The sequence below is a fragment of the Chelonoidis abingdonii genome, chromosome 3 (assembly GCF_003597395.2).
Source record: "Chelonoidis abingdonii isolate Lonesome George chromosome 3, CheloAbing_2.0, whole genome shotgun sequence".
Taxonomy (NCBI): Eukaryota; Metazoa; Chordata; order Testudines; family Testudinidae; genus Chelonoidis; species Chelonoidis abingdonii.
The window spans coordinates 136714190-136741547 of NC_133771.1; the positions used below are offsets into that span (position 1 = coordinate 136714190).

Genomic DNA, 27358 nt, shown 5'->3' on the forward strand with positions numbered 1-27358 from the left:
CACTCTGGCCTCTAGACACTATCCCAACACAAATATTAAATGGCAAACACAGAGCTTCTCCTGACTCCTGTTGCAGCCTTGGCCAAGGAACTTCAGCTCTGTTTTCTTGACAGGTGAGGAAACAAAGGGGATAAAACATGTATGAGTAGGCACAGGATCCTAAAAGTATCAGTTAATGTTGGTGAAAAGCTCTGAAGATGAAAAGCATATGAAGTATTGTTAAGAAGAGAGTACTAGTTACCGACTACCAGAATAGATTACAGCTGATCAGCTGTATACAAACAAGTGAAATGAGAAAGTGAATACAGTCTATGGTCTGTTCTTCTATATGTGTGGGACTGTTATTCATGGTGGGAGAAGCCTGCTCTGTAGCAAAGGGATCAAAAGTGAAAATATAGATATATTGGGATTCAGTGCTCCAGTCAGGCTCCTCATAGAGATAATCTGAAACCCGTGGCTCACAGAGAACATCCAAAACTTCCAGGGTTTTTAACTGGGTGCAGGAAGAACAGGGAGGTAGGGATCCACTGTTCTTGCTCAGTCCCATTTCTAAATACAGTTAATTTTAAAAATTATCTTGCTTATTATTTGTTAAGCACCTGCAATGTACTTGACATTAGTCTATGATATATGTCCCTCAGGACATGAAAATAGCCTTGTACTGGCTGAATGTTATGTAAGACATAATGCTATGAAGCGGAGAGGCTTTCAGAATAAAACTGTTGGTAAAACAGGCAGATAAATACACTGGTCAGAATTTATTTTCAAATACCTCATTTATATCATTCTCACATGAAACAGGTTTTGCTGTAAAGCCTACACTTAGAAAACAGAAGAGAATTTCATAAGGCACATGAGATTATAGATTACATGAAGATATCTCCTCTCACTTGCACTTGTAAAATAATGGTGATTTTAAAAGTAACATTTCTAAATCTAGACCCTGTGTAGCCCCATGTATAGCAGTATCCATGAAATTATTAGACTCTATTACACATACACCTAGTAAAGGGCTATAACAAGTCTTATATACACATCACATTTTCAGAAACAGTCACAGCTGGGTACATTTAAAGGTTATGCTACTCCAGACGCCATGAAACAGGCTACTTATAAAAATATAACTGTCTGCTTCTGGTATGGTACAATACAGAGCATCAAAATCTTATGGAACGAATTCAGATATTTTTGCAATGGGTGCTGTTCACTTTCTCCTCCTTTTCTAAAACCCACATTTTAAATCAATTGTGTCCATTTTACAGAGAAGCAAAACACACAAGAAAAATCTAGTTTCATCATCTTCAAATTGTCAGTATGACTCCATATATTTGAAATCATGTCAGAGCATTACATTGAGGAATATCAAGACTCAGCTGTTAATTTCACAACCATTAAATATTATGCACCGCATGCAACTAAGTTAAAATACATCCTCCCAACTTTGTGTTATGGAAACTGATTTTCCAGGCTGCTCCAATGCAGAAGCCAACATATTTTTATTGAATAGATCGCATGAACTTTAGTAAAAGGTTTTTATTGCATTTTTGAAGTTCAGCTATGTAATGTTATGCATTCATTTTGCTTTAACAGAGGAAAATTTTGCTTCCGGCACTTAAACCAATATAACCCAGAATGCATTTACATAATGTCGTTTTCTTTAAGTAGGCCAGGAGGTAAATTATGGTCAACTTTATCAATTCAAATGCCTTCTTACAATCAGACATCAATTTTGTTATGATGAGAATTAAATTGGAATTTTAACTGTTCACAATTTCTTTGAAGACTCTGAACAAAGGCTCGCTATAAGGCTGCTGCCAAAGGAAAAATAAAGCCAGAACATAACTGAGCTTGGAGTATACAGAAAAAGCAAGCTGGAGCCATAAAAAAAGTCAGACAATACAAACTAAGGCTTTTCACTCACTGTGCAGACACTGGAATCAGACTTAACCACATCTTACACAGTCAAATTAACCCACTGATACCCTAAAACAAAGCAGACTGGAATTCAGCAGGTTTCGTTAGACCAGAAATTGTGTCATATCTGATGCATATTTGAATAGACAAACCACTACATGATATTTTAAACACACCTCACTTTATTTTGTTGAAGGTATCTGTGAAAGAATCAGTTAAATTTCACTGGTTGTTTCAACACAATTTTGCGACTATAATCTAAGACAACTTTAAGCCACCAACAACTGCTTCCTTTGGAAACAAATACAAACTTTGTTCAAAACAGCATCAGAAACAGGACACAGCAGTATCACTTTTCTGGTGTTTGGTTATGGCACATTATCTGTCTTTTTTATAGGCCTTTCATTTAATTGGCAGCATGAAAATCTCTGAATGAGGAACATTCCGAAGTTCACATTTGTAGGCTTAAAATGGATAAATTTTGTATGGTGCTATATGGACATTGGTTGCATCCCTTTTAAAAAACAGCATTTACATTCTTTCAGTTGATCTAAATGAACTGTCATGGTGTCTGCACAAATACAAAGGCACCCATGACTATCCAAAATGTAACAAAGTAGGACTCTGTAATGTTCATTGGGCATGCACATTACTGCATGTGAAAGAGAGAGAAAGGGGGGGGAAAGGATTTCCAAGTCAGGAGGCTACAAATAAGAGGTAATTACATCAGTTACTTAACATGTTAGGCAGTCTAACAAGGTGCTGGAGGTATATGCATGACCTTTCAAGCAGCAACAACTGGGGGAAGACTCCATCTCTTGTTCTACTTTGTTAAAGTCCCCCCTGAAGTGGTTGAGGGAAGGAGATGGGGGAAAGAGGGAGTAAGTTTTTAAAGCTAAAATGTCATTTTGGAGGCACAATGTTAGTTTTTAAAAATTGTCGATCTATATAGAGCTCTATATTTCCACAGTCCTTTGTTTCTTCTAAATAGCCCTATCCGCAAAGGCCTCGGTTTTGTTTCTCCCTCTTTTATATACATAAGGATATAGAGAGTCAAACCCTTTGTACAATTTCTAACTTCACAAATGTATTCCTTAACATGAGACTAGTCCAGAAACTCTGACATCAGACAGGCGAATGCTGAAATTCCTTAATCTGATTTTAACAGGAACTGCCTACCTATGTGTTCTTCCATCTCCCTCAAAACAGAAAGGGAAATTGAGATTTCTAATAGCAACATATACACACTTGTGGATCTATGCTACACACTTGGAGAATACAGAGTGAGATTTAAGCTAATATAGCTTCTGTTTGATTTCACTAGGGCAACACTTAGGTCCTTGCAAATACTATACAAAACAACAGTACTTTTTCCACCAAGATTTGGAGAGGTTTTTCATTTTGTCTGGAGTCCTGCACTTGGATTTCTTTGGTTGGTGCTGGGTATCCGAGTACTGAATGCCAGCGACAATGGCCGCGTCAAAGACCTCTTTGAGATTTTTCTGAGTCAAAGCTGAGCACTCGATGTAAGACGCTGCTTTTATTTCCTCAGCACAGAGCTTCGCAGCCTCTTCTGCAACTGGCTTTTCTTTGCACTTGTCCAGCTCAATGAGAACTTTGACATCCTCTCGGAGGTCCGACTGTGTCCCAACCAGAATAATAGGAGCCTTGGGGCAGTGGCATCGTATTTCAGGAACCCACTTTTCACTCACGTTCTGGAAAGAGGAAGGGCTCACAACACTGAAGCACAGCAAGAAGATGTCTGTGTTGGTGTAGCACAGTGGTCTAAGCTTGTCAAATTCATCCTGTGCAAAGTAAAGCAACATTATAATTTTTAAGGGTATTTTTATTCAGCAATAAAGGTACCATCCTTCCCAGTTCCTAAATACTTCCCATTATAGAGATTTAAACTACTGAATGAATAAAGAAAAGATTAAGTTTAACTGTTCTTCTCACTTAGGCACAAATATAACTTGTGTACAACAGAACATGGTGTTTTCATAGAAGAAGCCATAAATATGCCAAATTTCTGCTTCATCCTGCAACATGGACGTCAACTGAAATTTTGCCATCGACTCCAATAGGCACAGGGCCAAAAAATATTTTCTTAAGGTATTTAAGATTCCCTAACACTGCTGATTTCTTTTGAATGCTTTAAGCCTTCCTTGGGTGTTTGTATTTATGCTCTTCTGCCCTAGCTCAACAGAAGAGGCAGACTGTAGAGGAGGAATGCAGGCTAAAGTACACAGGTGATGAACACATAGTAATCAGGGAGGGTGTAAACTCACCTTTAACAGAGATCAATCATGGATCAGTTCAGATTTAAAATGCACCACTTCCCCGCAATGCTGACCACACTATCCATATGCTAAGATATAGATAAGAGCACTGCAAGTGTTCCCATGCAAAGTCATTTTAAATAAATGAGGGTTTAATAGCAACCTACAGGAAATTAAAATAAAAGATGACCTCTCTATTATTTTGTGTTCATATTTCTTGCTACCATCACTCTTAATGAATTACAATATAAAGGCTTAACATGCCAATGGCATAATATAAAGCCTCTCTTTATGTCTCATTCCCTTCTATACCACATCAACCACCTCCAAACCTGCAATGTTAGATTTTTCCCCCCTCTCTCTTTCCCACCTTTAAAATAAAGATGGACAATGCAAGACTGATTTGTATCTTGAGGAATCAACTAACATAATGCAGATCAGTGGTTTTCAACCTGTGGTCCACGGATCTAGCTCTAAGATTTCCAAAGGGGTCTGCACCTCCATTCAACATTTTTTAGGGATCCACAAATGAAAAAAAGGTTGAAAACTACTGATGTAGATGACACCTGAAAGGTAATAGAAGACTTGGCCATCATGGCATCCCCCCTTATCGCAGCAGCTCAAAGAACTGCAAGTGAAGAATGTAAAATGAGGCAAGGATTAACTTATGCATAGCCTGATTTTATGCTGACAGCAGGATAAAAGCACAGTAACACTAACAGCCTAAACAGGTAGGATTTGGTTCAGCCATGATGACATTTTAATTAAAATTCACCATGCTCTCACAGGGTCTTAAATTAAGAAGAGTAAAGAGCAAATAAAGTCAACAATGCCTCTCTAGGAACAATATTTTACTGCTGAATTGCAAGTTACATGTTAATTTGTCAGGATTTAAGATTTTACTTGAAAGCTTCTGAAGAGTCCAGGACATGCAGTTGTTTAAAGCCCATTAAAAGCCTCAGAAGTCCCATTCCACTTAAATAAATTTATTTCAGTGGTAACGCAAAGGTTGACAGCAGGTTATACAACAAGAGTCAAGAAAACAGGCTTCATCAGTTCTCTTGATTCTCAGATTAAGCCTCTCAGGCAGCAAGACAGCAATGCAGGATTCTCACCATTTGGCTTAAAAGAAACCCTGTCTTTACAAAGTGTTCTGTATTAAGCAGCAACAAAGCCAATTAAAAAAGACATCTCCCATGTTCTTACAAGGCATTATGAAATTTTGCTGGATTCAGTGGTTTCAAAAGCCAAAACCAGATCTTAAGAGAGATTTCTGGAGAGAGGATGCATGGTCATTTTTATTACAAGTACAGTCTGCAGATATTCTTTGTCTCACTGCTAGATCCAGGGACTGCAGAGCTGCACTTTTGGGTTCATGACACCAAACCCTCAATGTTTCTGTACGTTTTTACCTATTTAAATGCTAATTCCATTTTGAAGCTGTCTCACCCACACAACCAAGATTTTATTTGCTTAAGCATCCTATACTCAGAATGATTTTCTTCACTTTACTGGTTTTCACCCAACCTATTCCTTTTAAAGGCAAACACCAGATAGCGGCTTCTCTGGTTATTTCACTAAGCAGTTTTTACACTCCTGAACTAATAGCAGTAACCAAAGCAAAAAATGACTGGACTTTTCAAATCCTCCGGAAACCAATGCTTTTGCCATTCCATGGGGCCCCATCACCAAGGATATGGTTACAATTACATCTGGTACGCTCAGCTTCTGAATTCGCATTTCAGCTGAAGCTAACAGCATGTTGCCATGCCCCCTTGCCCTCCATCAGGGTACTACATTATGGGACAACCCTACTGGCCTATCTCATATTATTGTTCAAAGGGGGTTGCTCCATACTCTTTTAACCTGGGTTAGAACTGCAAAACGTATAGGCAAAATGCAGTGCTGGCACCGCATAGGGTATAAGCTAGTACCAAACCAAGCCCTTTGAGTTAACATCTTTGTTATAATGCCCAGTTACAGCACTGCTCATAAGGATAATAGGGTTTGTCTGCACACTGCTTTTGCTAATGCTTGGCTCCCTCAGATGGTATTACATTATTTGCCTGGATGCATATTCCAGATGCTTATGTAAGGCATGTGAGTTTTCACAAGGGTGTGGAAAACTGGGGGCTTCAGGTGGCTTTAGCCCTCCCCCTAAAAATTTAGGGAGTGTCTTAATACTGGAATCACTGAGTTAAAAATGAAGCTTGTTTATCTGATCTTAGTAAGAACTGACAAATGTAATCATGGTACAAAACTACTCATGAAACGGATCAACAGGTTTTTTTTTTTAAATTTCCAGACCCCTCAATAAAAATAGTTGTCCACACCCTTCACATGCCTTCATATCTGTGCTCAAAACATACAGAATCCCCCTTCCACTCCCCGAGCAGCAGCACGTCTGAGGGAGAACTTGCAATCCCTGGGAATTCAACCTGACAGTGAAGTTAGCAGGGAAGCAGTCTGAACCAACAACGTGACACTCCTCAACCAACCTTATACAATGAGTTAAGAATTACTTACACTGATGGAAATTAAATAAGATGATCAAACAGTGGGTAGCCTTTTAAATCCATAAAGTCTTTATGAGGACTATTTTGTGTGACACTTCTCCCTTCCCCCCATCACTTAAATGAAATAAGAAGCTTCACTGACCTGACCAGCCGTGTCACAGAGCTGAAGTCTCACGGGTCTGCCATCAACAGACACAACAGCTTAGGAGAGAAAAAAGGTGTAATGAGTTCAACTTTACACATTTTTCATTTAAAAATTAAAAAAAAAAAAAAAGAGAAGAGAAAAGAATCATCTCTTCCTTCAACATTTGTTTTCCCTTCAATTAATTTAATGACTTGAAGAACTGGAACAAAGTCTGTCACTAACATTTAGGCACATACAAACCCTTCAGGGCTTTCCAATTCATTTCACTGCAGCTGATGAAGTAGCAAATCACTGAACTAAAACTCTTTGATGACACAAAAAGAGAGTGAGCCAAACAATTAGGTTACTTCTCCTGTTACATTTGTGTTTTCAAAGGTCTGGCCCAAAAAAACCTTCCCAGTTTTAAATCACTGGGAAGACAATGCAAATATTTCTGTTTTCCCTTGGGAAGCTCCTCCTCTTGCATTACTGGAAATTTTGACTATAGAATTTGCCATTAAAAACAAGCTAGCTTGATATGTGACCATGTGCAAACACTAGCTACGGTGGTATCTTTTATAAGACAGACCAGCCTCATTATTTTTTTTCTTGCTATTTAAATATAAAATGCTTTTAGCCATAGTATAGGTTTCATTTATTATTTGGTCACTAGGCTTCACAGTATTGATTTTCAATAATACAGAGAAGTCATGCCATCCAATCAATCTTCCAGCATTTAGAATGATTACATTACCTTTAAAGCTAGGTTCTAGCTACTAATCATACATAAAGTACACTCAGAAAGGGACCATTTGGATCAGCTCTATAAAAACTAAAAAACCAAGTACTGAAGCTTGACACCCAGATTTGTGCCAGGAAGCTGAACATCTCCAGCACATCTGACCTCACAGGACTTAAGCGTAGAGAGACTAGAGAGTCATATATTTAATACCCTCATGTGGCCCTACAGTCTTATTAAAACTTTCAGAGAGTGACAAAGATATATAATTGAAAGAATTCAGAAGGCAAGATGCAGTTTCAAGAGCCCCATCCATCTCTGCAGCCACCTTCCAACACAGTTCTGAACAAATAGAGAGAAGGAGATGAAAGATTTACTCCTTCTGCCCCCACCTCCTCGCCCCCAGAACCCAACTAAAGGAGGCAGGGTGTGACACAGTGATATTTCCAACATGATAAAGTACAACCCTGTTTTAAAAACCCAGGCAAAGTCCTATCCCGGCACAGGACTGAACACAGCTGTAAAAATATGGGCACTGCACAAGCACAGAGCTAGAAAAGCTACATGCTAACAACATGGGCCAACATGCATTCATCACTGGGAAGAAGGGGCGATGGGTGGTGACGTTTGCCCCCGAGCGTTGGGGGGGGGCTTTCGCCTGCCCCATAGCACCTCCCTTCCCCACCTGCGGGCGGGGGGGAATTCCCTCGTTCATCGGTGCCAGGTCATTTCACTTCTCCCTGAAGAGGGAAATCCATGCAGCTCCCTCTAGCGGGGGGGACGGAGGGGGAGCTGGGGGTATTACCCCTTCCCGCTGACAGTTCATCCCCGGGAGGTGTATGGGAGATCCTCAAGCAGGTCGCCAATGCTGGGGGTGTCCCCGAGGGAATCCCCCCTTCCACCTGCCCCCACGTTCGTCTCCCCTCCTCCGTCCCCCTGCTGCGGCCCCTTACCGGAGAAGTTGTCGAAGGCGGTGGGGATGTACTCCGTGGGGTACCCATTCGTGGTGTAACTCACCACCAGGCTGGTCTTGCCCACAGCCCCGTCTCCCACCAGGACACACTTGATGCTGCGGCGCGGCTCGGCTCCCGCCCCAGCCCGGCATCTGCTGCCCAGGGCCGCTCCCAGCGCCGCCGCCCGGCTGCTGCGGAACCTGCGCGGGGGCACCGGGGGCACCTCGCAGCCGCCAGCCAGCGGCTTGCTGATGTAGCCCGCCTCCCCCTCCTGCTGCGGCGGCATCCGCCTGGCACCGGCGAAGGAGAGCTCTGCGGAGCGGGGATCACAGACACGGGGCTGGGGTGCGAGGGGCTCAGCGCCCGGCCCGGGTACGGGGGTGTCCTGCTCCTTCAGGGTCCGCCGCCCCTGCCGCCCAGCTCCTCCGGTGGGGAGCCGAGTTCCCCCTCGCCGGTCTCCTCCGGCTCCAGATCCTCCCACCAGCAGCCAGTGCGGGGCGCCCGGGGCACCTCCCGCTCCTCCGAGCCAGCGCGGTGCCGCCTGAGCAGCTTCCCGGCTGCCCGTCACTCAGCTCGCCCTGGCGAGAGGCTGAAGGGGCGGAACAGCAGCCAGCGCCAGCGGCGGGACGGAAGGGGCGCGATCCCGGCCTTCCCGGAGCTCGGGGGCGGCGGCGGCAGCAGCGGGAGCCCTATGCGCGCTGCACTCTCCTCGCTGCACACTGAGGCGCCTCCAGCCCCGGCTCTCTGCCTCCACAGGACACGATGGTGCAGGGCTGGCCGACGGCGAGGGGAGGAGTCCAACGCGAGGGGCTGCCCGGCAGGTGGCGCTATAGCGCTCCCCGCCACCCCTCGCCCGCCCACCGCGGCGGCCACTGGAGAAGAAGAAGCCCGCCGGCGGCAAGAACCTCCGCGGAGATTTGGGGCCTGGGCAGCGGCTGTGCCGCTTCTCATTGGCCAGATCGCTTCGCCTTCGAACGCTGACACAATCCGCGCCGCGACTATTGACTGGAAGCGGCCACTCAAGTTCTCCGAGTCCGCCTGCCCTGCCCCAGGCTGTTCCGTCCATCCCGGCTCCTTCCTCCCGCTTGACAGTGATCCTCCTCCTCCTCCCGCCTCCAGTGCTTTGCCCTCTGCCCCCGTTCCTGCCTCGCTCCTTGCTCTCCTCCCGCTTCCATCTCTCTACTCCGGGTGACCTTGTCTCCCAGTCCAGGCCCCTTTCCATAGCCTGTCTTCTTCTGTCTATGCCTTCCCCTGACTCCTACTCCCCCCAGGGCCCACCTGACACCTTGTCTCGATCTTCTTCCTCAGCTTCCCTCCCACTGGCTATTTTTTCTCCTCATTCCACGCTGTCCCCTTCCCTCCACCCGCAAGGCTCAGCTGTAATTTCTGTAAAACTGTCTAATCTTGTCAAAGCTCTGCCTACTTCACAGAGGGAAACAAAGTTTCCGGAGCTAATTTATCAGTGTTAATGAGACTTAATACGAGAAGAGATTTATTTGAGCACAGCTAAAGGCTACATAAAAGGAACAATATTTGATTTTTCCATCCGTGTTTCTGTGTCTCTTTGGTTATATTTAGGGCAATGTCAAAAACAATAGAGTTAATACAAGGTATTTTTTTTTTTACTGGGGATGCTCTCTTAATTGTATTTGTACTGTGTGCATATACAATACAACAGCACGGGAGTAATGACTACTTGATATGCCTTCACCTGTGGAAGAAATAAACTGGGATATTTGAGTTTTAACACCTTAAAGCAGTGTCACCAGATCACGGGCTCTCCCTGGGGTTACAACATGATCTTCAATGTGTTAATCCGTGTCTATACAACCTGCTGAGTGATGTTTCAAGTTACTTTAGCTAACTCAAGTTTTAGAAAAGCACCATTTCTTTGTAATCTAGACAGACACTTTGCTATTATTTCAGGCTAAAGTTTGGCAGTATGGAGGAAGAGATCGCAGAACCTGTTTTAGATAGATTCTTATACCATCCTATCACCACTTCATCTGAGCACTTTCCAATAGTTTATTAAGCAACATCTGTCATGTGTAGTCAGTTCTTTCTCTCACTCTTTCCCTGCATCGAAAGTTGTGTGCACCATGTGATGTTTTGTTAGAATAGTTTTTTTTGTTTTTAAATGTACATAGTGATATAAGTTTATGTTAGAGAATTAGGGCTGTTGATTAATCGCAGAACTCACACAATTAACAAAAAGATTGTGATTAAAAATCACAATTGCTTTTATAACAATATAATAGCAATTGAAATCTATTAAATATTTTGGATGTTTTTCTACATTTTCAATATTGATTTCAATTACTACACAAAATATAACGTGCACAGTGCCCATTTTATATTATTAATTACAGATAGGTGCACTGTAAAAATGATAAAATAAATAGCATTTTTCAATTCACCTCCTACAAGTACTGAAGTGCAATCTTTTTATTGTAAAAGTTTAACTTACAAATGCAGATTTTTTTTGGTTACATAACTGCACTCAGAAACGAAACAGTGTAAAACTTTAGAGCCTACAAGTCCACTCAGTCCTACTTCTTATTCTGCCAACTGCTATGACAAACAAGTTTGTTTACATTGATGGGAGATACTGCTGCCTGCTTCTTATTTACAATGTCACCTGAAGATGAGAACAGGTGTTTGCATGGCACTTTTGTAGCTGGCATTGCAAGGTATTTACATGCCAGATATGCTAAAGATTCGTATGCCCCTTCATGCTCTGGCCACCATTCCAGAGGACATGCTTCCATGCTGACGATGCTTGTTAAAAAAATAATGTGTCAATTAAATTTGTGACTGTACTCCTTGGGGAAAATGTCTCCTGCTCTGTTTTACCTGCATTCTGCATATATTTCATGTTATAGTAGTCTCGGATGATGACCCAGCTCATATTCGTTTTAAGAATACTTTCACAGCAGATTTGACAAAACACAAAGAGGGTACCAATGTGAGATTTCTAAAAATAGCTACAGCACTGGACCCAAGGTTTAAGAATCTGAAGTGCCATCCAAAATCTGAGAGGGATGAGGTGTGGAGCATGCTTTTAGAAGTCTTAAAAGAGCAACACTCTGATGTGGAAACTACAGAACCCAAACCACCAAAAAGAAAACCAACCTTCTGCTGGTGGCATTTGACTCAGATGATGAAAATGAACATGCATCAGTCTGCACTGCTTTGGATCGCTATCAAGCAGTACCCATCATCAGCATGGAAGCATGTCCTTGGGAATGGTGGTTGAAGCATGAAGGGACGTATGACTCTTTAACACATCTGGCACGTAAATTTCTTGCAATGCCAGGAACAACAATGCCATTCAAACACCTGTTCTGACTTTCAGATGACACTGTAAACAAGAAGCATGCAGCATTATCTCCTCCAAATTGTAACCAACCTTGTTTGTCTGAGCGATTGGCTGAACAAGAAGTAGGACTGAGTGGACTGTAGGCTCTAAAGTTTACATTGCTTTATTTTTTAATGCAGGAGTTTTTTTGTACATAACTCTACATTTGTAAGTTCAACTTTCATGATAAGAGATTGCACTACAGTACTTGTATGAGGTAAATTGAAAAATATATTTTTTTGTTTTTTACGGTGCAAATATTTGTAATACAAATAAATATAAAGTGAGCACTGTACACTTTGTATTCTGTGTTGTAATTGAAATAAATATATTTGAAAATGTAGTAAACATCTCAAAATATTTAAAATAAATGGTATTCTATTGTTTAACAGCGCAATTAATCGCATGATTAATCACAATTAATTTTTTTAATCGCTTGATAGAGAATACAAGGACAGAGAAATGCATCTTGCATTTAGAACAGACGATGAGATTCCTGATGGTTTTTAGCTTCAGGGGGAGTTCATTCCAGAGTCTTAGGCAAGCTGCCCACCTACCCCCCCAAAAAACCTCTATCTCCTGCACTGTGGAGCTTCATTTATCCTTTTAATAGAAATGTCCAATGTGCCTGAGGAGAGAGTTGTCAGTCATAGTCTTCCTCTCAGAGTTTAAAGCTGTTCTCTGCCCTTTCCCCTTATGCTGGGTTTCTGCTTTCAAACATCACAGCATCTCCAAGCATCTCCAACATTCAAAACGTAATGAAACATTCTACCATGGAGAAATAGTGAAACAAACTAAACAGACGAGAGCAGATTCGCTCACAAAGAAAGTAAACAGAGAACTAAAATTAGAGTTCAATAATTTGGGTAAAGGTTGTTTTATTGCAAAATTGATTTTAATTTTGACAGTGTTCCTTAAAATAAGCCATCCCAGGAGCTGTTTGAAAATGAGCAGGATTTGATACCAAAAAGTGAAATGAGGAAAGCAGCATAGGTTGGTCGTCTTGGCCAATGTACCATAAATTGTTGTATTCATGACAGCAGATGAATTCCCATCATTTGGGGATGCAAATAGCAATGCACCAGCTGTGGGCAAATGAACACATGCTGAATCTTTAATGCCAGGGTGAGAAATGACTTGGCTGAGGGCACTGGTGACACCTATTAGATGTCCCTGTTTTATCTTCCATGATGAATGTCCCAAAGTTGTGTCCCATACTAGAGCTATTAAGAGATGTTATCAACAGTGAGGGTGAACAGTCTAAAGCAGGGAAAAGCTCCTGTATATGGGAAACGAGACACTAGTTGATATGTTCCCAGAGGAAAAACAGATGACAATAGCTATTTTACTTGTGCTGAAAATAATTAAAGATTGTTGCAAAAGCACTTAAAGAAAATACTGTATACTGCAAGTAAAAATGCCATGGCTACATTTTTAAACACTCTCAGCAAAGAAATATGGTCTATTTACTGAACTAAAGAATCCAGAGAGACAACCATAATTGCTTGTATTGTTCCTGTGCTTCAGAGCAGGGGCCATGTGAATTCAGAGCTGTATGGTTGTATTATAGTGTGATGTACCCTGTTGAATACAGTAGCCTTTTGTTAAAGGGGAAGATCAAGTTGACTGCTGTGCAGTGGGAGAGTACTGGTTAAATAATTGCACCACATTAGCAAATCAAAGAGGCTGTGACAGCAGTTACAGTGGGGCTAGAGGGACGTTAGTGTGTAGGATATGTTCAGGAATATATAAATAATGTGATTCACTAAATTGAAACCTCTGTGCTACAGCAATTGAATTACAAGTACTTCACATGTATTAAAATCTAGTTTTAAAAATATCAATCTGCGCTATAAGTTGGCTTAAATCCACTTAAGTCAGTGGAGTTGCGCTTCTTTGCTGAATTTGGCCCATTATCAGTTGGTATGAAGAAAAGCATTCACCCTATCTTATGCCCTTGCACTAGTCAAATATTATTCTTTGAGAAAACAACAGAGAGAGGAAATTATTTCATCAAGACATGAAATAGGTCATTGTTATTTCCAGGCTTATCATTTTCCCTGAGCCATCGAAATATGAGCTTGATGTTGGCCTTGTAGGAAAAAAGATTATTTTTTCCCCCACAGAAGCTTTAGAGCTGAAAATGAGAAAGACAAGGGAATGATACAGCACTCTGTTGATATGCCATGATACACTGTCGCCTGTTTTAATGAAGATTCTGATTTGGGGAGCTTTTTTGGAGAACCCCATCTCCAACACAGCCCAGCTCCTTTAACAAAGGACAGGATCACTGTGGCTGTGCTCAGCTGGACCAGGCCTATAGGGAGGGCTCTAAATGGGGGAGGGAAAGGAAGGAGCAAGAGATCTGAGGCTGGCTGGGGAAGGAGAGGGAGGAAAGGATGGGGAGTTACCTTGGGGCTGACAGGCGGACAGATATAGAGGGTGCACTTACAGTCCTTATTTTTCACACTGGTATATTGTGAGGATTAATTGTATTTGTACAGCACTTTTAGATTCTGCGGGGAAAGATGCTATAGAAGTGCAAAGTGTTATTACTGTTACTATTTATTTGTATTAGAATTTGAAGTATTGAAGAACCAGGAAAAGATATTATAAAAATCCTCTCCACCTGCCAATGCATATATTTCCTAAAGCTTGTTCTATGGTTGGAAAAATATTTCCAGTAATAGATACACATTTTCTACATAATAATATTCCCAAACAAAACATGATGTTAAACTGAGGTTAAGGCGAGAATACATTAGCAGTAATGTAAGGGTAAATAGTTTCACACGCATGTTGTAACTATCCTAAAAACAAGCCTTGCAAACCTAGTACCCAAACAACCTTAACTCTACAGTAACTCCATGTGGAAAACCATCATGAAAAAAATAGGGTTGTCAAGCAATAAAAAAAATTAATCATGATCAGTCATGCAATTAAAAAATTAATCATGATTAATCGTGCGATAAATCACACTGTTAAATAATAACAGAAAACCATTTATTTAAATATTTTTGGATGTTTTCTACATTTTCAAATATATTGATTTCAATTACAACACAGAATACAAAGTGTACAGAGCTCACTTTATTTTTTATTACAAATATTTGCACTGTAAAAAACAAAAAAATTATTTTTCAATTCACCTAACACAAGTACTGTAGTGTAATCTCTTTATCATGCAAATTGAACTTAAAAGTGTAGAATTATGTATTAAAAAACCTCTGCATTCAAAAATAAAACAATGTAAAACTTTAGAGTCTACAAGTCCACTCAGTCCTACTTCTTGTTCAGCCAATCGCTCAGACAAACAAGGTTGGTTACATTTGCAGAAGATAATGCTGCCTGCTTCTTGTTTACAGTGTCACCTGAAAGCGAGAATAGGCTTTTGCATGGCACTGTTGTAGCCATATTGCAAGGTATTTATATGCCAGATGTACTAAAGATTCATATGTCCCTTCTTGCTTCAACCACTGTTCCAGAGGACATGTATCCATTCTGATGATGGGGTTTGCTTGATAGTGATCCAAAGTAGTGCAGACTGACTCATGTTCATTTTCATCACCTGAGTCAGATGCCACCAGCAGAAGGTTGATTTTCTCTTTTGGTGGTTTGGATTCTATATTTTCTGCATCAGTGTTGCTCTTTTAGGACTTCTGAAAGTTTGCTCCACATCTCATCCCTCTCAGATTTTGGAAGGCACTTCAGATTCTTAAATCTTGGGTCGAGTGCTGTAGCTATCTTTAGAAATTTCACATATGTATTTTCTTTGCATTTTGTCAAATTTGCAGTGAAAGTGTTCTTAAAAACAACATGTGCTGGGTCACCATCTGAGACTGCTATAATATGAAATATATGGCAGAATGCAGGTAAAATAGAGCAGGAGACATACGATTCTCTCCACAAGGAGCTCAGTCACAAATTTAATTAATGTATTATTTTTTTAACAAACATCATCAACATGGAAGCATGTTCTCTGGAATGGTGGTTGAAGCATGAAAAGGCATATGAATCTTTAGAGAATCTGGCATGTAAATATCTTGCGATACCAGCTACAACAAAGCCATGCAAATGCCTGTTCTCATTTTCAAGTGACATTGTAATTAAGAAGTGGGCATTATCATGTCCCGTAAATGTAAACAAACTTGTTTCTCTTAGCGATTGGCTGAACAAGAAGTAGGACTGAGTGAACTTGTAGGCTCTAAACTTTTACATTGTTTTGTTTTTGAGTGCAGTTATGTAACAAAAAAACTACATTTGTAAGTCGCACTTTCATGATCAAGAGATAGCACTACAATACTTGTATGAGGTGAATTCAAAAATACTATTTCTTTTGTTTATCATTTTTACAGTGCAAATATTTGTAATAAAAAATAAGATAAAGGGAGCACTGTACACTTTGTATTCTATGTTGTAATTGAAATTGATATATTTGAAAATGTAGAAATCAAAAAAAATGTAATAAATTTCAATTGATATTCTATTGTTTTACAGTGCGATTAATCACAATTAATTTTTTTGACTTAACTGTGATTAATCTTTAGCCCCAGGAAAAAACAAATCTCACATTTAAAAAAAATTAATTTCCTCTAGTCTGGAACCACAAATACTAAAAGAATGCAAGGCTGCCGAGTGTCATGCATCTCATGTGTCATGCATATATTGGCAGCCCTATGTAGTGCCATATCCCACCTGGATAGTCCTGCATCTCTCTGGGCCACAAGATGGGGACCAAAAAGGTCCTCCAGGGTGCAGGCAGGAGCTGCAGTTCCTTCAGCTGGCAGCTAGAGGCTGTTGTGAAGCCTGGCATCAGGCAGCCAAGTGGCCTCTCCTCTGGCTGCTCCCCATGCTGGATCTCAGCAGGGCAGAAGCAGCTGGCATTGGCAGCAACACCAGGTGGCCAATTGGCTGGGTAGGGACAGAAAGCGATGGGCTCAGTACTAACTAGTGTGAACAGATAGCAAATGTGAAAAATCGGGACACTTTTTTCCCCTGGGGTGGGTGATGTACAGTTTTATATATAGACAAAGCCTCTAATATCAGGATGGTCCTGATAATATCAGGACATCTGGTCACCTTAGTACTGACCAACTGTCATGGCAAAGCGTTGGTGTCAGTGCTGGCACCGGTTCTGGTGTTGGTTGCTTTTCCAGTTCCTGGTCTGGGACTGGAGGCGCTGTGGCTGTTTCAGTTGTTGGCAGGGGATTCGGGTCCACTACCTCTGTCTGGGTCTCTGGTAACCCAGACGGGGCCTCTGTGGACGGCTCAGGAACAGGAATGGGTCTGGAAGCTTGCCTGGTTTGGCTGCGGATTACCATTCCCCCTTTGGCCCGCTTCACCTGGTTGGCCAAGTCTTCCCCCAGTAGCATGGGGATGGAATAATTGTCATAGACTGCAAAAATCCACATTCCTGACCAGCCTTTGTACTGGACCGGCAGTTCAGCTGTAGGCAAGATTACAGCTTTTGACATGAAGGAGTAAATTGTTACTTGGGCCTTTGGTTTGATGAATTTGGGGTCCACCAATGATTGGTCGATAGCTGATAGTTGTGCCCCCGTGTCTCTTCACACGGTAACCTTTTTTCCACCCGCTCTCAAATTTTCCCTTTGCTTCAAGGGTATTTGAGAGGCATTTGGGCCTGGGTATCTTTGGTGTGATGGTGGTGTAATGACTTGCACTCGGTTGGGGTTCTTTGGGCAGTTGGCCTTTATATGTCCCAGTTCATTACACTTAAAGCATCGTCCAGCTGACTGGTCAGTGGGTCAAGGTGGGTTACTGGAGACTGGTGAGGTGGGATAAAAGAGAGTCTGGGGCTTTTTTTGGGTTGTAGGTGGGGTCTTAAGTTGTCCTTGGTTATAGGGTTTATTGTCGGTGGGCCCCCTGTGGTATTCGCTCCCCTTGACAGTAGCTTTTTTCTTTTCTGTTACTTCCACCCATTTGGCTCCACTCTCTCCTGCCTTGGTTACCGTTTTGGGTTTCCCATCTAGGATGTACCTTTCTATTTCCTCAGGAACCCCATCTAAGAACTGCTCCATTTGTATTAGGAGGTGCAGCTCGTCCATATTGTTAACCTTTGTTCCTGATATCCAGGCTTCATAATTCTTTGCAATGTGGTAGGCGTGTTGGGGGAATGACACATCTGATTTCCATCTTAGGGCTCTGAACCGCCGACAGGCATGTTCAGGTGTTATCTCCATTCTGAATCTGGCCTTAGTTTGAAAAAGTTTATAATTGTTCATGTTCTCCTTAGGCATTTCAGCTGCCACCTCTGCTGTGGCCTTAGTTTTATCATGTCCTGGTCTTCAGGGATGCCGTACCCAAGGCAGGCCCTTTCAAAATTTTGTAAGAAGGCCTTAATGTCATCACCTGCCTTGTAGGTGGGAAATTTCTTGGGATGTGGAACAATAACTGGCGAAGGGTTGTTAGGATTGGCTGGAGCCTGCTGCCTGGCCTATGCCAAGTCCATTTCATGCTTTCTCTCCTTTTTCCTCTCTTCACTCTGTTTTTGTTGTTTTTTCATTTCTTGTTGGTGGGCTGCATCTTTGGTTTCTTGTTCTCTTTTGAGGACTGCCTGTTTGATTTTTTTTTCTCTTTTTTTCAGCTCCACCTCTTTTTCTCTTTTTTCCATTTGTCACTTGTGGTTTGCGTCTTTGATTTGTTTCTCTGCATCCAGTTTTGCCCGTTCCTTGTAAGTCATGTTTCCTGCTTTCTTGTATTGGGGCGCCCTCTGCTGGTTTACTGCCTGAAATGCTGTTTTTCTGTGCCTCCTTAGGTTGCTTAGCAACAGAGTCTTTTTAACACTTTTCAACTAGTCTTTCACGTTTAATTTAAAACCAAAAAAACTCTTTGATTTGCAAATGTGTTTTGTTGGTGTAGCTGACTCACAGCTGGAGTCGCACTATTTAACAAAAGATGCTTGTTAAACCTAATGGCCCTGCCTTCAGGCAGTCGCTCTGGACAACCAGAAACAAGCAAGGGAAAAAAAATTTCTCTGGTTGTAGTTTTAAAAACCTTCTCTTCTGCTTACCCACAGCTAGCAGAGAGAAAAGAAGAAAAATATACTCCTATTGGCCTTTGCTTTTAACTCACTGGCTTTTGGATTCTTATCCTACCACTGCCACCATGTCAAGGCATAACTCCCCACTCTGAACCTTAGAGTCCAAAAAAAATGGGGTACCAACCTGAATTCCTCTAAGCTTAATTACCAGCTTAGATCTGATAGCTGCCACCACCCAAAATTATAGTGCTTTGGGGCACTGTGGTCCCCCCAAAAACCTTCCCTGAGGACCCCAAGACCCAAATTCCTTGAGTCTCACAACAAAGGGGAATAAACCATTTCCCTTCCCCCTCCTTTCTTCCTCCCAGATCTTTCCCGCCCTGGGTACACTAGGAGATCACCGTGATTCAAACCCTTTGAATCACAACACAGAGAGGAATGTCCCTCCCCTCCTCCTTTTCTTTTTCCCTCACCAAGAGGCGATACGGATTCAAACTCCGTGAATTTAAAACAAAGAGGGAATGCACCTTTCCCCCTCCTTCCTTTTTCCCTTCTCCCACCAATTCCCTGGTGGGTACAGACTCTGTTTCTTAGAGCCTTACCAAGGGAAAAAAATTAATTAGGTCTTTAAAAAAGAAAGCTTTTAATAAAAGAAAGAAAAAATAAGAATTCTTTGTAAATTTAAGATGGAATATTATGGGTCTTTTAGCTTATAGACACTAGAGAGAAGCCTCCCCCTAGCAGAAATACAATTTAAAATACTTCCAGCCAAATACATATTTGCAAATAAAGAAAACAATCAAAAAGACTAACCCGCCTTTTACTTAATACTCACTATTTTGAATATATAATTAGAGAGCCTGTAGGTACATCTGGTCACTCTCAGAACCCAGAGAGAACACGGACAAAACAAAGAACACAAAAAAAAGGCTTCCCTCCACCGAGATTTGAAAGTATCTTGTCTCCTGATTGGTCCTCTGGTCAGGTGTTCCAGGTTCACTGTTTGTTAACCCCTTACAGGTAAAAGAGACATTAACCCTTAACTATCTGTTTATGACACCAACAATAACTTTGTTCGGAACCATACTAATGGCACTGGTTTTACTGAACACCGGAACAAACAGTAATTACAGTAAGTCCTATATAACCTTTTGCTACATAAGTTCTGGCTGCTGCAGGGCACCAGTAATTTATTAAATTTCCCTTTTATTTTGTAAATGTTGTTTCATAACATGCAACTTATCTTAGTATTATATTTCTGTCTTTGGATTCCTGCAGCCCACATATTTACCAGGAAAATGTGTGGAGAAACCATAAATGGCAGCGTGAACTCAGAAATAAATCAGCTAAACTGGAGAGGTTTTTTGAGATGAGAAATTATTGGGGAAAATTTGTTTGGTACTGTGCAGCATGTTATTGGAGAAAATGGGAATCACAAATGAGAAGCTCACAGAAGAATGGCATGTTCATTTGGATGCAAAGCTCTGAGGAAGCAAGGTTCAGAATAACTAAAGATGAAAACAGGTGTGAGATATGCTACATGTGAGGTGCCTCACTACCAGACTCTGCTGATCAACTTATATATGAGCCCCTGCTAGTTTCTGTAACCTGAAACCCCCAGGTAACTGGCCCCCTCGTCAATCCTACTAGAATAGATGTAAAATTCCCAATCCACACTCCCAGCTGTTGCAATCTTTCCAATATAAGAGCCCTCTTTCCACAAGTTGATTGATACAATGGCGTACAGGAAACAACAGAGTCCCTAACCTCCTTCCAACTCCCTTAAGATCTCAGCCAAACCATTCCCAGTGCTTGTTGTCTGCTGTAGCACTTCAATGGTAACCCCTCTGGTGCCCAGCTCCCAGTTCACAATGTTCCTGATCATCTGAGTGCTAAAAGCATCCTTTCTGACCCTCACACAGCTGCTTTAACTATCTTCATGCCCTAGCAGGTTGCACCCTTTGCTCAGCCCACTCTCAACTGACCCTCCAGGAAGGAAGGCAATTGCATTTTATTGCATCTTCACTTCATGAGAATCTCTGCTGAATTCTCCATAGTAATTGTGCCCCTCTCAGCACAGATCAAACTTAGATTCCAATCCATGTTTTCCCATGAACCCTTTCACCTCATTCTTTATGATCATTATTTGCATTTCTAAAGCACTAGTGACTGTAGTATCTGGACATTCTCAAAGCCAGTGTCTTTACTCTCTAGAAATCTCCGCTAGTCTATGTAAAATTCATTTATATATTTGGCTCCTAGCAATTGGGAGAAGAATATGACTTGTTTCCATTTTGATTATCTACATACATACCACATATGTGGTGGTGACATCTCTGTGTTAAATCACAGCCACATGCTAGCTAAAGTTTACCATGCACCTTTAACCACCACACCTGCACTCTGCCCTCCTATCCAGCTCCTTTCTGCCATGCCAAACCATGGAGCAGCTTTTTAAAGCAACTTTCCAGAAAAAGGTTTCCTTCTGTGACACTCCAGCACTCCACATTCACCATAGTAATATGATTATGATGTAATTATGTGGCATCTTGTACAAAGTATGCCTTGTAAAGTATCATTCTAAAAGTCTTGATCTGCTGAACATTAATATCCTCTTGGATTGTATGTGTTATCATTGTATGTGAAGTTATAAAGTTTTGTTAGGTATGTATTATTGAAAGATATAAATTTGAGAATACCCACAGCTAGCTTTTCAGGTGCAACAATGAAGAAGTTAGACAGTGCTAATGGCCCATCATCGAAGACAATGGACCATGGAAAATATTTGTCCTCACCTGGGAATGTTTCAGCAGACTATGAGTAATGGCTGCTATGAATCAGCAAGGCATGCAATGGCATGTGACCAGACTACATGACACTGAACTTCATTTTGGTACCTGTATTTTTCCACAAACTAGGCTAGGAACTTAGCTTGAAACTATGAGTTCTCACCATACGGAGAGATTATATAAGGTGGGGAGTGGCACCAGGCTTGGTCTTCACTTATAGCTCACTGGTTTGCGTATTGGCCTGCTAAACCTAGGGTTGTGCATTCAATCCTTAAGGGGGCCATTTAGGGAACCGGGGTTTAAAAAAACCAAACCCTGGGGACTGTCCTACTTTAAACGGGGTTGGACTAGAAGCTCTCCTGAGGTCCCTTCTAACTCTGATATTCTATCTGAAAGAAGCTCTGGAAGACAAAGGACTTGGAATGGAGGAGGGGAACCCAAACTGCAAGACAGATGCAGCTTGTGCCTTAAGAAATGCAAGCCTGCTTGTATCATTAGTCAGGGTGAGAGATAGCTAATTCAAGCCCCATCTACCTAATTTTTTGTTTATTAGATAAGTAATCTGCTCTGATCTGTTTGCTATCACTTAAAATCTATCTTTCTGTGGTTAATAAACTTGTTTTATATTTTATCTTAACCAGTTTTGAGTGAAGTGTATGGGGAAATCTCAGCTTCGTTAATACAGGCTTGTTGCATATCTTCCCAACATCAAGGGGGGAGCAAACTATATTAATGAGGTTGTGCTGTATAGACTCCTGTACAGTGCAAGATGGTATAATTCTGGGTTTATACTCCAGTAGGGGTGCAAGGCTGGGAGCTGGGAAATTGGCTGGTGCTCAGTTGTGGATCTATGAGTGGCTTAGGTAAAGCTCTCAGGTAATTCAGTTGGGTGTGTGGTGCCACCTGCTGTCAGGTTGGGTAATAACAGGGCGTGAAGAGGCCCGCTGAATCATCAGCAGAGCAGTGTGAGAAAGGCACAGAGGTTCCAACAGCTCCCAGACTGCACCCCGGGGTACAGCCTGTTACACCTTCTTTCCCCCAAATGACAGTCCAGGACTAGGGGCAGATTTCAGGTGCAATATCTCACAACCCTGATGAGAACTGTCTAGCACTGGGAGAGAGAGAGATTCAATGGGTCACACAGAACTTGCTTCTATATGACCCATTGTCCTGAGAACTTGGATCTAACCAATGTTAAAAGTTTGATTATATAAAGTCATTTTAAAGGTTTTTATAAGCTCTCTCTGAGCCCTGCGCATGGGGCTGGATTTAAGAATAAGGGCCTGATTTGCAAATCAACCATTGGAGTGGGCAATGGTAGGACTTAGCGTGAGGTTTGGGAAGGAGTGAGTTGGTAAACCTGGAGTGGCCCCCAGAAACTAGTTGAGTGGAAAGGAGGTTGCCATGGCAGCTGGAGAGGGAGGCAGGCCTGATGCAGCTTAGGAACTTCGGCCCTCTCTCACTCCCTCATGTTCTGTCCCTATGGACTCGCTAACCAGCCCTCCCTCTTGCCCGTCTCTCATCCAATTTTTGTTTTCCACATGCAGAGACCAATTCTGAACTTTCCGTCCACTTGGCTATTTTTAGACGAAGAAAACAAAAAAAGAACAAATATAAAGTTTGCCACAGAGAGCGAGCAAGCAGTGTATGTCACACACACACACTCACATACTCATTTTAGCAGCAGCCACCTTGGACAGCCTCACCACACTGGGCCTATGAACACTTATAAAAATCTTTACATCCACATATAAAAACAGCTAACTCTGAAATGTTCAAATGCCAGTGTGAATACGAGATTATCAACATCTGGATTAACCACTAGTGCCTTTCTGCTGCTGCCTTGGATGCCTCATGGTGGCTTCTCAAGAGTTCTAGCAACCTTTCTTGTTGGGCAAGAAGCATGAGCTCGGTATTCTGCTTGGGCTCCATGTTGCAACAACAGTTTGAAAATGAGCAAGTGGACTTAATGGGAATCCCTGTAAAGGTAGGACCAAGGGAAGGGAAAGAGACCAGTCTCTGCACTTCAAGGACTGCCCCTGCACTCCTGGCATAGCTTCCCCAGTGCACCATGGAGCAGGTCAGGAGTGCCAGGGACAGCACTGACTCCTTGGCACAGAATGAGTGGGCAACACACCTGGTGCCGAGCCATAATCTCCTCACATAGGACAATCTACACACAGCCCTCCCTTTCCCTCTCCCCCACTTTAACATTGTCACTGAATCTCCCCCTCACAGAATCTTCTTCCTCCTTTTCCCGCATCGTACTACACACCACCCCACTCACTCGCCTCGTACTCCCTGCTGTCCAGTTTGTCTCCAGGCTTCATAGATATTATTCACTTTTTTAAAATGAGTATCTATTTCCTTTTCATTACAACAGTTAACATCTCACACTCTCCTATGCAGGAAGTTTGCTTGGTAGGTTTGCCTATATATTTTTTACCATTTAAAAAGCCCCCTATGTCCTTGATAGCTAAACCAAACAACAATTGCAAATTAAGGGCCAGATTCACCAGTGCTGTTCTGGTGATTCATAGCAACTGTAAAGCCAGTTTAACTGGTCACAATGCTCTGGCTGTTTAGCGCTGCTCCTATAGTGACAGAAAGTAGTTGAAGTATACTAGTGAATATGGTCCTAAAACATTTCATTTTAATGCTTTAAAGTTGATACTACATATCTTAGCTCATTAGAAACATCATATAGTTACAAGCCTCTTTGGGTTTCTTGTTTAGTGTCCATGCATGAAATTTTTAATATTTAAATAAAAAAGAAATTCCCAGACAAAAATCTTTGTTAAGATAGAGTTAAAACTGAGAGAACATCTCAGTAATTTATGTTATAATACGTTACAGGGATGTTGTAATTATCCCCAAAACAAACATAACAAACTTTAGAAATTCAGAGTTAAGGTTAAACTTAAATGAAATCCAAACAAGTTGGAAATGTACAGTTAAGTCAGTCACTGAACCTTAACTCTTGAGAGAATTAAAACACAAAATTAATATGTTTTTAAAAAATCAGTTTAATTTAAACTGGGATCACAAATATATTAATCACAATTGTATGGTGTTACCAAAGGGCAGAGTTAAGGCTGTTTGGGTGCCTTAAGTGTGTTAGGTCATTAGGTAGGTGCTGGGAAAGAAAAGAAGGAATAGGAGGGAAGGGGGAGTAATCGGACACATTGGGAGAACTTGCATACCTTACAAAGATGGCTCCATGAATACCTCCCAGGCTCAAGGTGGGAGAAGCCTTTTTAACAACAGGAAAGAAGGGAAGAGGGATAAGTGGGAATGGCTGAGTCATGGATACCATAGTATCTAATATTGGGCAACCAAAAACTAAGGCACCTCAAATTAGTATCCTCATCCATAAGAGACTATTATTCACAAGGGTGGAATTTCATTTCATGTTTATGAACACATATGAAGATGAAAAACTCCTGAACTAGAACCAGAATTTTGAAGAAGTTCAGATCCACAGCCTAACTTTGTCACTTAGGCCAATCTCTAAAATGAGCTGACAAGAGTTAAAGACTTAGGATAGTCTACACTGTCCACGTTTTGGCAAGAAAAATAAAAAAATTCTCTTTTTGCTCAAAATTAGCTACAATTATTTTTCTGTTTAGCCACTGATCTGAAAAATCAATTATTCACTCAGTTCTAGATGTAAGCTAACCACACATTATACAGTTACTGCTTTTGTTGTAAATATTGTGCATCAGCACTTGAGTTCCATATTAGCTATTTTGATGCCCCTACTAACCAATGGGAGCATGGGCGGCACATGAACGCTCCCATCGGGGAGGCTAGACCCTCAGTCTCTATTAAAAAGTCCCTTCTACCACAGCCCCGCCCTTTCCACCCCTCTTTGCTCACCAAAGCCATAAGCCCCACCCCCCCACAGCTAGAGGGGCCCCATCCCGGCCAAACCATCCTGACCCCCCAGCAACTTTCTGACCCCTGGGCCACCAACTGGCCCCCAAGTGCCAGCCTCAGAGCACGAGCCCAACTCCTGGGCCACCTTCTGGCACCCAGGGCACTGGCCCAACCCCCAGGCCACTGGCTAGTCTCCCCGACTCCCAGGCTGCCAGCCAGCCTCGAGCTATCCCGTGGCCTGAACCACCTACCGACCGACCCCCAGCTCCATGCCACCAGCCTCAGCTGAGCACCCTCTGGCTTCAGGTGAGGGGGAGCCAGGGCAGAGACACGGCCTGGGCTAGAGGAGGCTTATGATACCCTTGGCCTATGATACCCACCGCCCATGAATGGGAGGCAATGTGTCTGTTGGCTAGAGGTTCCCAGACAGTGGTACGAGAGCGTGACGTTTCATCAAGTCACTTCACAACCATTAAGAAAGTGATACATAAACCAATGAAGTTTGGGAAGCACTGAGCTAGAACACAAGTCTGGGAGTGAGGAGATCTTAATTTCCACCTTTGTAGAGTGCTCTGAAGTCCAGGGATGAAAGGTGTAGTGTAAGTGCAAAGTATTGTTAATCAATCATTTAATATAGGGACCATGGCGGCTCCAGTCAGCACTGCTGATTGGGCTGCTGAAAGTCCAGTCGGTGGCGCAGTGGCCTCAATTGGGAACTGAGGCCAATAAGAGCTGTGGAGGAAGCACCTGTGGGCGCGGGCAGAGCTGCCTGGCCGCACCTCCACCTAGGAGCCCGACATGCCGGCCACTTCTGGGAGCCACCTAAGGTAAGCGCCCGACGGAGCATCCATCCTGAACCCCCTCCCATATCCCAACTCACTGCCTCATGTCGGAACCCCCTCCTGCACCCTAACTCCCTCCCAGAGTCCACACCCCTCAGCCCCTTCTGCACTCCAATTCCCTGTCCCAGCCCTGGGTGCCCTCCTGCACCCAAACTCCCTCCCAGAGCCCACACTCCCTCCTGCACCCCAACCTCCAGTTCCAGCCCAGAACCCCCTCCCACACCCTAACTCCCTTCCAGAGCCCACACCCAACACCCCGTCCTGCATTCCAATCCTCTGTCCCAGCCCTGAGCCCTCTCCTGCACCCCAAACCCTTCATCCCCAGCCCCACCCCGAAGCCCGCAACCCCTGCCTCAGCCCGGTGAAAGTGAGTGAAGGTGGGGGAGAGCGAGCGACAGAGGGAGGTGGGATAAAGTGAACCAGGGTGGTGCCTTGGAAAAGGGGGGGCCTCAGGGAAGGGGCAGGGCCTTGGGGAAGGGTGGGACAAGGGTGTTCAGTTTTGTGTGATTAGAAAACTGGCAATCCTAATTTAATATTGCTTTCAAATTATTTTCAACCACTCTTCCCTCTCATCAGCTTTCCGTAGCAGAGACAATCGTGGGCAAGAATGTAATGCAAAATGCAGGATAAAAAAAAATGCAACAGCTAACTAAAGAAGTTTTCCCAGGCCAGTCATCTGAAGGTTCCAAAGCCCAGAATCTGTTGAACATAAATATAGATTCATTAAAATGCATTACAGCTGCTTCCCCTACTAAAAGTACAGTCATCAGGAACAGAGGATAAGCAGCTGGCTGTGCTAGAATGATAACTGAGCCAGTATCCAGACACTTTCAGGCATGAGTAAATTGAGTCCTTTGCCAGGACACGTGGCAAATCAGCAGAGAAGCCACATCATGGAAAATTGAGCTAAGTATCAGGGAAAGAAATTTCTTATCACAAGCTCGTGTAAATGGAAGTTTCATTGT

General features: G+C 42.5%; 1 protein-coding gene across 1 annotated transcript; it reads right to left on the reverse strand.

Moving 5' to 3' along the window:
- Positions 1-757: 757 nt before the first annotated feature.
- On the reverse strand, positions 758-9263 carry RHOU (ras homolog family member U). The gene is made up of 3 exons (XM_032783648.2): positions 8526-9263; positions 6852-6910; positions 758-3719 (listed from the first exon to the last, which is right to left on the reverse strand). The coding sequence occupies exons 1-3, from the start codon at positions 8809-8811 to the stop codon at positions 3264-3266; spliced, it is 801 nt and encodes a 266-aa protein (XP_032639539.1). The 5' UTR covers positions 8812-9263; the 3' UTR covers positions 758-3263.
- Positions 9264-27358: the final 18095 nt, after the last annotated feature.

Excerpts from the sequence above, each read along its gene's own strand:
- RHOU (XM_032783648.2), bottom strand. The coding sequence starts at position 8,811 with ATGCCGCCGCAGCAGGAGGGGGAGGCGGGCTACATCAGCAAGCCGCTG. Across the intron at positions 6,911-8,525 it reads CGCCTTCGACAACTTCTCCG|CTGTTGTGTCTGTTGATGGC; the intron begins GTAAGGGGCCGC and ends TTCTCTCCTAAG. Across the intron at positions 3,720-6,851 it reads TCTGTGACACGGCTGGTCAG|GATGAATTTGACAAGCTTAG; the intron begins GTCAGTGAAGCT and ends TACTTTGCACAG.